Consider the following 13,510-nt stretch of genomic DNA (forward strand, 5'->3'; position numbering starts at 1 on the left):
TCACTGAATCTCCATTGTCTCAAAGTGTTGGGGGCTCAGTCATGTCTGACTCTTTGCAATTCCATGGACTGTAGCTCGCCAGGCTCCTCTGCCCATGGGATTTTCCCAGGCAAGAATACTGGAGTGGGTTAAGGAAATGGCAACCCACTCCAGTATTCCTGCCTGGAGTATTCTTGGAGAAGGAAAAGGCAACCCATTCTAGTATTCTTGCCTGGGAAATCCCATGGATTTCAGTCCATGGGGTCTCACAGAGCTGGATACAACTGAAGTGACTTAGCACAGTCATTTCCTTAATTGACTATTCTCATATATTACCTCATTTACCTCTCAGGATTGAATGAATAATAATGATGTTTGTATGAAAACAGAAATTGTTAGTCGCTCCCTCCTCCAGGGGTTCTTCCCAACCCAAGGATCAAATCCTGGTCTCCTGCATTGCAGGTAGATTCTTTACCATGTGAGCCACTAGGGAAGCCAACTTCTAAACCCTTAGTTTTCTTATCTAGTTTCATTCATTTCAACAGTCCAATGCGGCAAGTTTTATCATCATTACTCCTTTACAGATGAGATCACAGAGGTCAATCATGAGGTGAATAAGCAGCAGAGCCTGAAATAAACATACTCTTCGTCACTTACAAAGGGTTGTATGAGATGGTGACTACCAGGTTGTGACTTACAGCATAAATTCTAAGAACTGCTTGTGTGTGAGTAAGCGTGGTGTCCCTGGAAGGTGGGATACATCTAGGGAAGAGATACATCTTCAGGCAGGAAATGGGAACTAAGAAGGCAAGTTTTACACAGGCATCTATCCTACCAACACTGTATTTTTGGAGGTCTTGCCCTGTGCTGTAGCTGGTACTTGGGATACAAGAGTGAACAAGAAGTGGGACAATGAATTCCCCCAGGTGGTACTAAGTTGGTGCCCACAACATTGAAATCTGATAAAGCTTCAGGGTTAGGTGAAACCTGAAATATCCCCATGCATGCTAAGTTGCTCAGTCGTGTCCAACTATTTGCGACCCTATGGACGCAGCCCACCAGGCTCCTCTGTCCATGGGATTCTCCAGGCAAGAATACTGGAGTAGGTAGCCATTTCCTCCTCCAGAGGATCTTCCCCACAATATCCCCGTATGTTTTTTCAAATACTAGTCTAAGACCTGGCACCAAACCTCCGAGAACCTATATTTTAATACTCATTTCAAATGATTCTGTTGCACAGTCAGGATCAGACAGGTGAGCTCACTGCACATCATGACGGCTTCCTTTTATTTTCTCTGAGCTTTTAGATTAAAAGTTCTACCTCCATCTCAGCTGTGCTAGAGAGGCACACTCAGACTAGAATATTAAAAAGGAGTTATCTCCATTATACCCCATGGCCAGTGAGGTAACCAGAAAGATTGTCTCAACAGGAAGGAGATTTTTGTGGAACACACAGTCACCCTTTTGACATCCACGAGGCCCACTGGAGACTCTTCCTCCAAGGCCAATTTCAGAAGTCTTGAGTTTTGCTTGATGGAGAAAGGTAGCAATTCCTTTACAGGAAGCCTTCAAGTCCAGGTCCCCTGGGTCCAAATTCTATGCTTTCTTCATTCTACCTGCAGCTTCCTAGATCAAGATCCTATGATATCTGTTTATTTTTTTTTTAATTTTAGTTTTTTATTTTTTAAATTTTAAAATCTTTAATTCTTACATGCATTCCCAAACATGAACCCCCCTCCCACCTCCCCTCCCCATAACATCTTTCTGGGTCATCCCCATGCCCCAGCCCCAAGCATGCTGCATCCTGCATCAGACATAGACTGGCGATTCAATTCACATGATAGTATACATGTTAGAATGTCATTCTCCCAAATCATCCCACCCTCTCCCTCTCCCTCTGAGTCCAAAAGTCCGTTATACACACATTAGCAATGGGAAGTGTACATACACAGAACTTGTTCAATCTGACAGCTCAAGGACGCCTAAGGGAACCCCAAAAGCCAAAGCTGTCTTTCTCTTACCCTGAATGTGGCTCTCTGCTCAGAGTCCTATTATTATTTTTGAGAATAAGAATTGTTTTCACTTGTGGTGGTCTGAACCTCTCTACCCCACGTCCCAGTAGCAGTTAAGGTGACAGAGCTTGTTACAAAGGAGGGAAGAGAGGAAAGACTGGAGCTGGAGATCCCTCAGGAAGAAGGTGACCACACTTCTTGGTTTTACCAGTATTGCAGACTGGATGTTTGTGTCAACCCCAAATTCATACATTGAAATCTTAACTCCCAATGTTTCTGGAGGTAGGGCCTTTGGGAGGTGATAGAGTCAAGAAGATGGGAGCCTGAACATGAACGCAATTAGTGCCCTGATAAAAGGACCCCCGCGAATGCTCTTTCTTCCTTGTGAGCATACAATTCTGTAGTCTGCTATGCTCTTACCAGAACCCTGCCATGTCAGCACCCTGATCTCAGACTTCCAGCCTCCAGAACTGTGAGAAATCAATTTCTTTTATTTATAAGCCACTCAGTCTACGGTCATTTGTTATAGGAGCCTGGGCTGACTAACACACCCGGGATAGTCCCAGTATGTGCCTGTTGTCCCTGGGTAATTATTAATGCCACCATCCTACTTTCAAAAGGGTCTTAGTCACACAGTAAGTTACATGGCCATCCTAATGAGGGAGGAACCAGAATCCATCTTTCCTCATTGTTTTTAACCTGAGGCACTGCTTCAAAAAAGAAATGATAACTTTCACAAATCAGGGCAATAAGCTCCTTAAAGGCAGGGACTGCCATGTAATTGATTTGTTTTAATGATAAGAAAAGCATAGTTTACTATATGTATTAAAAAGAGAATAAGAAATCTCTTGATTGAATTTTATATTCCTAGCATCTACCTGTATACATGAATTAACGCTTCTTGCCCTGCCAACCCTCAGTTCTTTTCTGACCAAACCAGAGCTATACCAGTATTTTAATGATTGCACTGACATCTGGTGGTCATTTCCAGGTCTTTTTCTGGGCAGCTCCTGTACTAGATGATGGATTAATCTGTACCTCATACTCCATTAAAGCCATTTTTATCTGAGCCCTACAGCAACTAAGACATGACACTCTAATTCACAGCAAGTTGTTGATAGCTGGTTTCTTTCTAAGAAGGTATTTAGATCAGAGGCAGGGATGACGATACGTGTGGCAAGGGCCCAGTAAAATTGTGTGTGTGCACTCTAAGTTGTTTCAGTCATGTATGATTCTTTGTGACCCTATGGACTGTAGCCCACCATGCTCTTCTGTCCATGGGATTCTCCAGGCAAGAATACTGGACAGGATTGCCATGCCCTCCTCCAGGAGATCTCCCCGACCCAGGGATTGAGCCTGCATCTCTTATGTCTCTTGCATTGGCAGGCAGGTTCTTTACCACTAGTGCCACCTGGGAAGAATAACATCAAAATCTGAAGTTCCCTTGTGAAATTTTAGGCTTATGAAGGAGTTATTCATAAACAGAGGTGTCCTTCTGGAAACAATACCAAGCAGGCCAAAGGCATTAAAGTTCTTGGTAGCAACAAGATATCCAGGGTACACCTGTACTGGAGTGGGTAGCCATTTCCTTCTCCAGGGAATCTTCCCAACCCAGGGATCGAACCCAGGTCTCTCGCATTGCAGGCAGACACTTTACCATCTGAGCCACCAAGGGAAGCCCATATACCAGTGCAGATGTTATCAAATGTCAACGGGAGAAATTGTTAAATGAAAACTTGGACAACACAGTAAATTGTCTTCCTAGTGGTCTAAAAGAGAAAGGGATGGAGAGATAAGGAGGAATCAGATTCAGGAAAAATGAGTGAGAAAGTAGGAAAACCATGCTGTAAAGGATAGCTTTCCTTTGTTTTCTGGGTTCCAGAGAGATGTGAATAGGAAATGTTTGCACATTCAACCACTTCCCCGAAAAGGCCCACTCCTCAGTCACATCAAAGGGTTTCCCAGAGAAGAAATTTTAATCCCAACACACCATAAAGATTCTACTACTAGCTCTGCTATTCATTGGAGGAACATTTCCATCACCCATCCCATTCCTTGTAAGAATGGACTGTAGCCAAGAGGCCTGTAAAGCTCAAAAAGAGAAAAATACAGCTCCCAGTTAATCCTCATTTCATCAGGAAAGGATCACCAGTGTATGGGACAGGAACATTTAAGTAGCCATATTGAAGTATCGGGAATCATTCCGAAAAAACCAAGTGCTCCTCATTTGTCTCCTCGTGGTAAAAAGCATTCAGTTCAGCCTCTCAGTTGTGTCTGACTCTTCGCGACCCCACGGCTTCCCTATCCATCACCACCTCCTGGAGCTCGCTCAAAGTATTACTCAATCTGTAAATCTAACTAAGTATTTAATAAATCATTTTAAGAAGTAGGCCAGCCAGTAGGAGTTTTCAGGTATCTTTCACACTACCCTCCTCCAACCTCCACATTGCAATTTTATGATCAGAAATCAATAGCTACAAAATCAAGGGTCTTCAGAAACACACCAGACACCAAGTTGGATAAGGCTGTGCTTTATTACATGCATAATTACAAATCTGTGCTAAGTGAAAAATGTATAAAGCAATGGCGACTTGGGTTTAAGCCACACAGAGAAAGGGCTGGACAATCCCATTAACCCTTCTGCCAAAGTCCATTCCATTGCCTGTAACATGATTGTTTCCATTTCTTACAATTTGCATAGCACTTACTTGTCAAAGTACTTTCCTTTCATTGTCTCAGTTTATCCTCACAACAACCCTGTGAGGTAGGTAGGGCAATTAACACTATCCCCATTTTGCAGATGGGAACACTGAGGCACAGAGCGGTTAAGATCTCGAGGCTAGTTAGTAGAAGCATAGGGAATAGAAACTAGGTCTCCTAACTCCCCAGCTCACATCTTTCCTTTAAAACTATGTTGCTATGCTTCACCAGGGAGCAGAATGAAGTGTGCAGTAAGCCATAGCTTTGGTACAGGCTGTGCCTATGAACAGGGACCAACATCTCTAAAAGTTACAATAAAGCTAAGAAAGTGTGACTAAAGCATTGGCAGCACTCAGATAAATAATTGCTCTGAACAGCTCAGCACCAAGCTTCCTATGGAAACTCAGGCTCTATTAGCTTTGGTTGATTCTAGTGTCTGGATACACCTAGGCTACTGCTGATGTCTATACACATTAGCTTCATTTGAACTTTTACCAACTCTCAGGAACTAAAATTTTGAGTCAGACAGGTTTTCTTTGGCTACTGCAGTTGAAGCCAGCTCTACAAATGAGCTCACTACAGAGATATTCATAGAATGGTCCTTGGGCTGGACCCAGCCCCCCTGATCATCCTGGCCTCACTGGCTCACCCGACAGCTGGTGTTTTTCCGACAGCCAGAAATGACTGGACAGAGGGTAAGAAGAGGAGGCTGGCCTTGGTCAAATGAAGAAGAATCACCATCATTACATCAATGGCATCCTTAGGTAACATGACCAGGGTGCTGTTCATCAGGCTTAACTCCTTTCTGGCCTGTACCTGGTTAACAGCATAGCTTCAAAAGACAGTTTAAAAGAACAAAATATTAAACACACTATATATTTTTACCTAAAATGAAATCAATTTATAATCACTACATAGTCCTGAGGGACCAAATATATAATAAAAAAGTAAATATTTATTAAAATCTGAGGAGTAAAAAGGCAGGACAAGGGGAAAGAGAGAGAATAAGGGATAAAGTAAAATGGAGGAGGAGGAGCATTGCTGAAGGACCATATAGCTGAGGTACAGTCAGAAAGATAATGAGGCTAAACATCCCCACCCCGACAAAATCAACCCAGGCCACTCCCTCACCTTCATTCTGCCAAGAGGCATTTCACTCATCAAGTTCTAGATCGCCTCTGACTTTCAACAGATTTGGACTAGTAGTAGATGAGAATAATGTTTAGCAATGAATATTTCACATGTCTGCATCGAGATGCTAAAGCCCTGGACACTGCCAGCAGGTATCACTGGCTTTAGCCCCTAAAGCAGAGCAAAGCCCTGTTGGGTCCATCAACTCAGAAGTCATTCTCTACTCTCAGAATGATCCTCTCCCTCTTCCAAGGTCCATATTCACAACAATACACTTGTAACACATGATAAAATTTGGAATTTAGGGCATGGCAGGGAGGAGACAGAAACAGAGAGACAGGGGCAGCAGGAGAGAGGAGGAGAGGCAGAGATCATTTATTTAAACCCTCACATTTTATACTACCACACGCCTTTTCCCCTTAAAAGGCTGAACTTTAGGCAAGGCATTCATTCAATGAGTGTGCACACAGAGGCTGAAGACCTCTTGGCAGGAACTTAAGAGGTAGGAATTTATGACTGCGGGATTGAACTGGATGACCTGATAGGTTCCATCCAAGAAATGCAAACTCCACACATCACAGACTTTCCTTCTTTCTTGGGTGATTTGGCAAAATAAGATTACATGGTAGAAAACCAATTTTGCTCCCTATGTCACTTCAAAACTTTGCCCAGATGCAGAGGTTTAGAAATGAGATTGTGACCAGCAAACATTTGGGGAGTGACCTGAAGTTGCTAACACCTACTAGTCCAAGAAAGTCTCCCCTTGGGGCAAGCGATCAAAATTGAGGCAGAGCACAGTTGAGTGGTTGCCACAGGTCTACTACACCAATTTCAGTTCAAATTTACAAAGCTCCCTGAGCTCTGAGACACCGTCACTTTTTTCTTTTTAATATAGAATAAGTGTATACCAAGGAGGCTAACGACATGTATTTTTTAAGAATTTTGCTATCAAAATTCAAGATAATCTACCAAAAGCTTACCATTTAGGCAATGGCAGGAGACGCAGCCCTCCTCCACGAGCAGATGTCTGGTCTTAGGTCAGCCCTCTCCATAAAAGTAGACTGCTTCCAACCAAATGCTGCTTTGAGCCTCTATGTTGGTTGGAAAGCCTGCTCTTTCAGCGACTACTTATTATTCTCCCCTTGAGGCACATAATCAAGCAGTTTAATAAATGTCAGGGTGTTTGGCTTGGGGCATGGAATGACCTTCCTCCCACCATCTTACAAGAATTCATATATTTTCTTACTAGGGTTTTTCCACTACCATAACTTTCCACCCTCTCTCCAAAGGGAATCCAGGTAATTACAGAGGTGGTTTAAAAAAAAATCAAGATTGTAGGACACTTAAGTTCAGACCACATATTTAGACATCTTTTACTCACCATTCTACCTCCCCTTTACTTTCTAAACTCTTAATTTTCCTCAGGGTTTTCAAGAGCTCAATACTCTATGTACCACCATGAAAGACACTCTCCTGCTTTCTCTGAACAGATGAGTGGCCTGCATATGGTTCTGATCTGATGAAAGTAAAACAATTCCTCACAATACAATGTGGTCCATCACCAGTAAGTACTTTAGCAATATAAAACACACTGGCCATTTCAAATTTTCAGTAACTGTCTTGACTATCATTTATTAAATATTCAACTTCAAAAACTGCACTGCTTATGATTTATTAAAAAAAACAAAACCAAAAGATATCATGGGGGTATGCTCACCACCTAATTAAACAAACCAAGGTCAGGACCCAACCAGGACAGGTGATTCAAATACTTAAAACATACAGTGGTGATTACTTTCCCTGTTGGACTCTATTGCACGTTGTTTTTAAAAAAACTTATTTGCTCCTCCCCTCCACCTGAATAGGTTCATAAATTCATAGTTAAGAATTACTTCACAGTCTTAGACCACACAAAGTCCCCATTAATTTATCATTCTTTTGGTCAAGCACAATTGAAGACTTGATAGAGAAATTGATGCTGTTCTCCGCTCTTTCTGTAAAGGGTTCAGATTCAGTCTCTGGTGACCAAACAACTGAACTCCTTTGCAGTTCAAGCAGCAAACAGATTGACTGCTCTGCCAGCTGGCACATCCAAAGCACTGTCAATGTCAGATTATCCACCAGAGGATATGGCCTCCGTGGATTATACCACCTCTTCTCCAGCTGGGCTGAGCCAGAAGGACACTGGAGCCAGAAAAGAGGAGAGTGTCTGAACTAACAGAAATGATCTTCAAAGTGGCCATGACTTTGCATGTTCAGTCAGTTCCCTGCTTCTGCCAATGGTATATCTAAACATGCCTCAGCTTTATTCCAGTTTCTTTAATTCTTTACATTGAAGATCTGAAGATACAAAATAAAGCTGTTAGATTTTTAAAAATCTAGACTCTCTCAAAAAAAAAATCTAGACACTCACTCCTTTCATGGCTGGACGCCTACAGATATTTTGCTTTGGAAAACCCTCTCTCGAAGTGCGTATTGGCATTCTTTTATAAATCCTTCCCTTGTGTTGGGAAATTTTCTCTCAATTCCAGAATAGACTGGTCTCCCAGTCTTTTGCCACTGAGGTATTTGACCATTTCTGGCTACTAACAGACCTCCCTATATCAGCTCTGTTGGTTTAATGATGTCTAACTGCTGAATTGGCAGTGGCAGAAAGAACATTTTCCTTTGCCTCAAGATAAGAAACTCTGAATGTTAAGGCGCTGAGCTAGCAGTCTAGCAGGGAGCGCTACCACAATTAGCCAAACTCTGAGCCAAACCATAGGACTGGACATATAATGAATATCATAAACTACAGGAACTTTTAGCATATAGTTACAAGGATTCCTGAGAAGCTGAGGTTAATGAATGAGATTTACTAGGAGTGAGGTATCAAAGGGATGTTTTTCTCTGGCGGGCCAATCAGTGCTTAGTATCTAGAAAGTATACCTTGGCACAGTATTATCTGATTTCTTGAATTTATTCTCTGAAATAGCACCTGAACACTGGCTCATCTGTTTCAAATCAAAAACAGAGCCTAGAAGAAACACAAAGGCAAACTTACATACCCTCCATCTCACTGCTGCCCTAAGAAATGTGACCAAACCTTTGACTGTTATCAAATACCAGAAATATTAACATTTCCTGTTTTGCAAACTTTAGTTGGACGGCTGATAAGAAAGGATAGGTAGTGAACCAGAAGTACACACATAAGAACTTTGATTTCTGCACAATAGATGTGGTGATAGGGCAAATAGCCACATCTCTTTTGAGGGAATCAGTGGCAAAGAAGGGACAAATGACTTACTTGTCCCTTGTGAAGTTACTGAGTCATGACTATAATATAATAAAACCCAGGGAGGGTCTTTTCTTTTTCATTAAAATCCTAGAGTGTTATATTTAAAGGAAAAGCTCTGGTGACTGCCTTGATACTTTAAAGCTAAAAATCAAAATAAGCCTTGGCTCCCTAGTTCTGGGCAATAAAAGAATTTCAGATTTTGGAAACATAAGATCTAGGAGTAAAAAATCCTAGACTCAGAGATCGGCAACTTTTAAAATGAGGTACACTGAGGTGCTTGAACAGAGGAGACAGAGGGTAGGAAAGGCTATGCTGAATGACTGCTGATTCTAAGCTGGAAGGATGGTGGGAAGCACTGGGAACAGACTTGGAAAGTGGGAAAAGTTCAGCTCTCTCCCCTAGCATTTGAGTCTCACTGCTGTGGGCATCAGCATGGGAATGGAGGTATGGCAGTAGCTACTGGACTATAGAGCAAAGCAAATGGCTGTGTGTTGCCTCTCTGGTCCACGGGCTATAAGCTTCTGGAGGCTGGGTTTACAATTTAACTAGCTCCAGGAGTTATCTTTTTGTAATAGGAATGATTAACTGGGCACAGTGCTCAATCCCAAAGAGAGGACTCAGGACTAAGGCATGGAAAAGGGAGAAGAATGGAGGGGAAACAACAGCATGTGGGTAAAAATGTAGAAAACATAGCTGGAATGATGGTGGTGGCTCTGTAACTCCACCAGGTGTCCCTAGATGTTTTCTACTGCAGTAAAGGTGGTAGGAAATTGAGACAGGCACCTTTTCAATTGTATACAAGCACCTTAGGTGTCACCAGGCCTTGTCCACACCCCTGCGTCTCAGGATGGTTCTGCATTTTATTTAGAAGTCTAGGAAGCCTCAAGGGAGTCAGAGCTGCCTATCCTATTCCAGTGCCTTGAATATATCTGAAAGTACTCCCAAGCCTAAATTCACCATCATGGGGAAAACACTGGCCTGTTAAACGTACTTAACACTGGGAAGAGGCATGAGTGCCCAGTCATTTTAGTACTGGTGGTTGTTACGAAGGAATGCATGAAAACACAGATACAGCTCGGAATCTTCCCTAGTTTACCAGTATGCAGTTTAGATTTGGTTCCCTTTACTGTTCTTCTATATTCCAGAAGCCAAAAGCACCATCACTCATGGAGGTGGCATCTGGGTAAGAGGATTAGTTGGGACCTCACAAAAATGTGAAAGACCTAGTCATTGACTTTGCTTAGAACTTTACTAATCGTTTCAAGGAAGCTGGAGAAATCATTCCTTGTCACTAACAAATGCATGGCCAAGTCTTTGTCTACTAGCTAACAAAGACCATCTGGAAAAATGAGCCTATTTGCAGACAAGGAGAAAATTCTATAACTTATCTTTGTGCACGTCAAAAGAGTACCAGGAACAAGCAAGCTATAAAAGTTAATCTCTTTAAATTCACTTAGAGGAGATTAACCAAAGCAGCATTGTTTTATAATCAGACATTAAAATTAACATGTACATAAACACACAAAACTAATAATGCTAAATACTGTAACAGGAACAAGATAATATTTGAACTGAATTCACAGTCTGGAAAATACCATTACTATTTTCCTTCTGGCTTTCCTTCCTGTGGCTGGAAAAGCAAAGCCCCTTAGTTTACACTTCATTTTCCACCAATGACAGTTAAGAGTCCAAAAAAGTGACTTTTTCATGAGCTTCCTGCAGGCTATAGGTCAGGACATTTGGAATTTTTCTTGCATAGTTTTCAGTGATTGCATATTGGCTAACAATTATGTCTTAAATTTAAAAAATCTTTAAATAAAAAGAAAGAAAAGAATTAAATCATAGCAATCTTGTTTACTCTTTCATGAAATCTTCCTAATCCAATATCACAGAAGCCTAATAGAATTTTCTCCTAAAGAGAAGAATAATTTCCAGAGATTACGTAGTGCAACTGGTTAATTTGCAGGAAAGAGACAACACACTGATATAACTTCACCACCCAAATGTAGGAAATGTGTTTTGGGTACCCAGTTAATAAAATATATCCATGGTCTGCAATGTCCTTCCTGTTTTATATCCAGTACAACCCTGTGATTCTAGTTGAAGAGAATGGAATCAGGATCTTGGTTCGCCATCTGTGCTATATGCTTTAGCACATCCTTTTTGGTAATGATCCCAAGCAATCGCCTAAAAGATAAAAGAAGACAACAAACACAAATCAATCTGTAGCTAAAATAAAATTCACAAAGGTGACACTTTTCCTCCTCAGTCGTTTTCAACTTCGTCTTTGAACACAATTTGCACTTACAGAATGATAACAGGACTAGATTACACATACCAGGTAAATGGACCGATGCATAGGTCCCTTTAAGCATACTTCCTCTAGGTGTTAAGTCCTGCTATTTGCTGTGTATATTACTCTCTATATATACATGTCTTACCTTTCATAACCCAGTTCAAATGTCCCTTTTCCAGAACACCTTTCCTGATCCTACGAGTCAGAACTAACTGTGCCCTCCTAGGAACAGCATGTTCTGTGCACATCTCTTCTGTAGTATTTGTCCAGTTTGCTCTGTTATCAGCTTCCCTATAACACCGCATACTCCGTGAGGGCAGAGGGTGGTCTCTTTGATTTCTGTCTCTCCCAAGAATCTAGTGGAATATGTTCTTACATGAAGTTCAGATTTAGTTAAGATTGAATGAACCAGTTAGGGAAAGTCCCCTTACTGATTTCAATTCTGCAAGACATCTGTTACATTATTCAGAAATTTTAGAGGGTGAAATTCTTATATAATCACTAAGATCCCTTGGAGAAGGAAATGACAACCCACTCCAGTACTCTTGCCTGGAGAATCCCATGGAGGGAGGAGCCTGGTGGGCTATAGTCCATGGGGTCACAAAGAGTCAGACATGACTGAGCGACTTCATTTTCACTTTTCAGATTAACATTACCATGTTCACACACACACACACACCCCCTTCTCCTCAACCTGCTTTTTTTTTTCCCAATAAAAATAACATGGCTTCCTTTACTTGATAAGAAATATCTCAGAAAGAGAGAGCCTTAGCCATGGGAGTCAGAAGACTTGTGTTTAAAGCCTACCTCAACTAGACATCAATTGGGGTGTCCTTGTGCAAGTCTTTAAACCTCACTGGAACTTGGTTTTCTCACCAGTAAATAATAACAACGAAGGTATTGTAAGGATGAAATAACATACATATACTACCTGCTGCTGCTGCTGCTAAGTCGCTTCAGTCATATCCGACTCTGTGCGACCCCATAGACGGCAGCCCACCAGGCTTCCCCGTCCCTGGGATTCTCCAGGCAAGAACACTGGAGTGGGTTGCCATTTCCTTCTCCAATGCATGAAAGGGAAAAGTGAAAGTGAAGTCCTTCAGTCGTGTCCAACTCTTAGTGACCCCATGGACTGCAGCCCACCAGGCTCTTCCATCCATGGGATTTTCCAGGCAAGAGTACTGCAGTGGGGTGCCATTGCCTTCTCTGACACATACTACCTAGTACCATTTAAATTTCAGTGCTGCCTGTTCATAAGAACACAGTTATTTCCTTTGTAGGGGAGGAACTGAGTTATTTATGATATGCAACCAGCAGTTCACATCTCTCAAACCCACTATCTTCCCCAAACGTCTTCTCTATTATGACAATGAGAGAAACATATCCATCTTCATCTCAGAGTTTCCAAAAGGTCTGTAAGTGCTACTACTGTTCATGTGAGTTGGGCTCTTCTTTCTTTAATCTCTCTGCATTCTCTTTCTTTCTCTAACCCAATCTGATTTCACCAAAGAGCTCTCACCCATTGTGTGTAACCAGGCACTGCCGTAGTCCCAGCTTGCGGAAGATATCCACCACAATCTCCATGGGCGTAAGGTCAGTCACAGTGAAGGGGCTGAGATCCAGGATGTTCCGAAGCTTGAGGGTAGGTGGGGTGTATGGTGGCACTGGAGGAGAATGCTCGGTGAAATAAATGATGGAAGTGCTCACAACTCCATCCTGTTTTTTTCGAGCATTTTCTATTTGAAAAAAGTAGGGGGAAAAAGGTTAAAAAAAAGGACTAATTCTATCCTTCTGGCCCCTAACCGGTCCCCTCTCCCTTCTGTCTTCCCCATTTCATGCATGCATGCTTATTTATTGTACAGTTGATATACAATGTCATGTTATTTTGAGGTGTACAGCAAAATGATTTTGTTCTATGGGCTTCCCTGGTGGCTCAAATGGTAAAGAATCCACCCACAATGCGGGAAACCTGGGTTCAATCCCTGAGTTAGGAAGCTCCCCTGGAGAAGGGAATGGCTACCCACTCTAGCATTCTGGCCTGGAGAATTCCATGGACAGAGGAGACAGGCTAGAGTCCATGTGGTTGCAAAGAGTCGGACATGATTGAGCAACTTT

The 13,510-nt window shown here is 42.0% G+C and overlaps 1 protein-coding gene across 3 annotated transcripts in view; it reads right to left on the bottom strand.

The window, feature by feature from the left end:
* Nucleotides 1-4,506: 4,506 nt before the first annotated feature.
* The window catches only part of CLCN5 (chloride voltage-gated channel 5), a 208,782-nt gene continuing 199,778 nt past the window's right edge, over nt 4,507-13,510 (bottom strand). For all 3 annotated transcript variants that reach the window (XM_012106711.4, XM_042242380.1, XM_042242381.1), the window contains 2 exons: nt 12,915-13,131; nt 4,507-11,286 (listed from right to left, as the gene is read on the bottom strand). In XM_012106711.4, coding sequence (XP_011962101.2) covers nt 11,196-11,286; nt 12,915-13,131 — 308 coding nt within the window. In that variant the 3' untranslated portion in view covers nt 4,507-11,195. The remainder of the gene's footprint in view (nt 11,287-12,914; nt 13,132-13,510) is intronic.

This window comes from Ovis aries, chromosome X (genome assembly GCF_016772045.2).
Source record: "Ovis aries strain OAR_USU_Benz2616 breed Rambouillet chromosome X, ARS-UI_Ramb_v3.0, whole genome shotgun sequence".
NCBI lineage: Eukaryota > Metazoa > Chordata > Mammalia > Artiodactyla > Bovidae > Ovis > Ovis aries.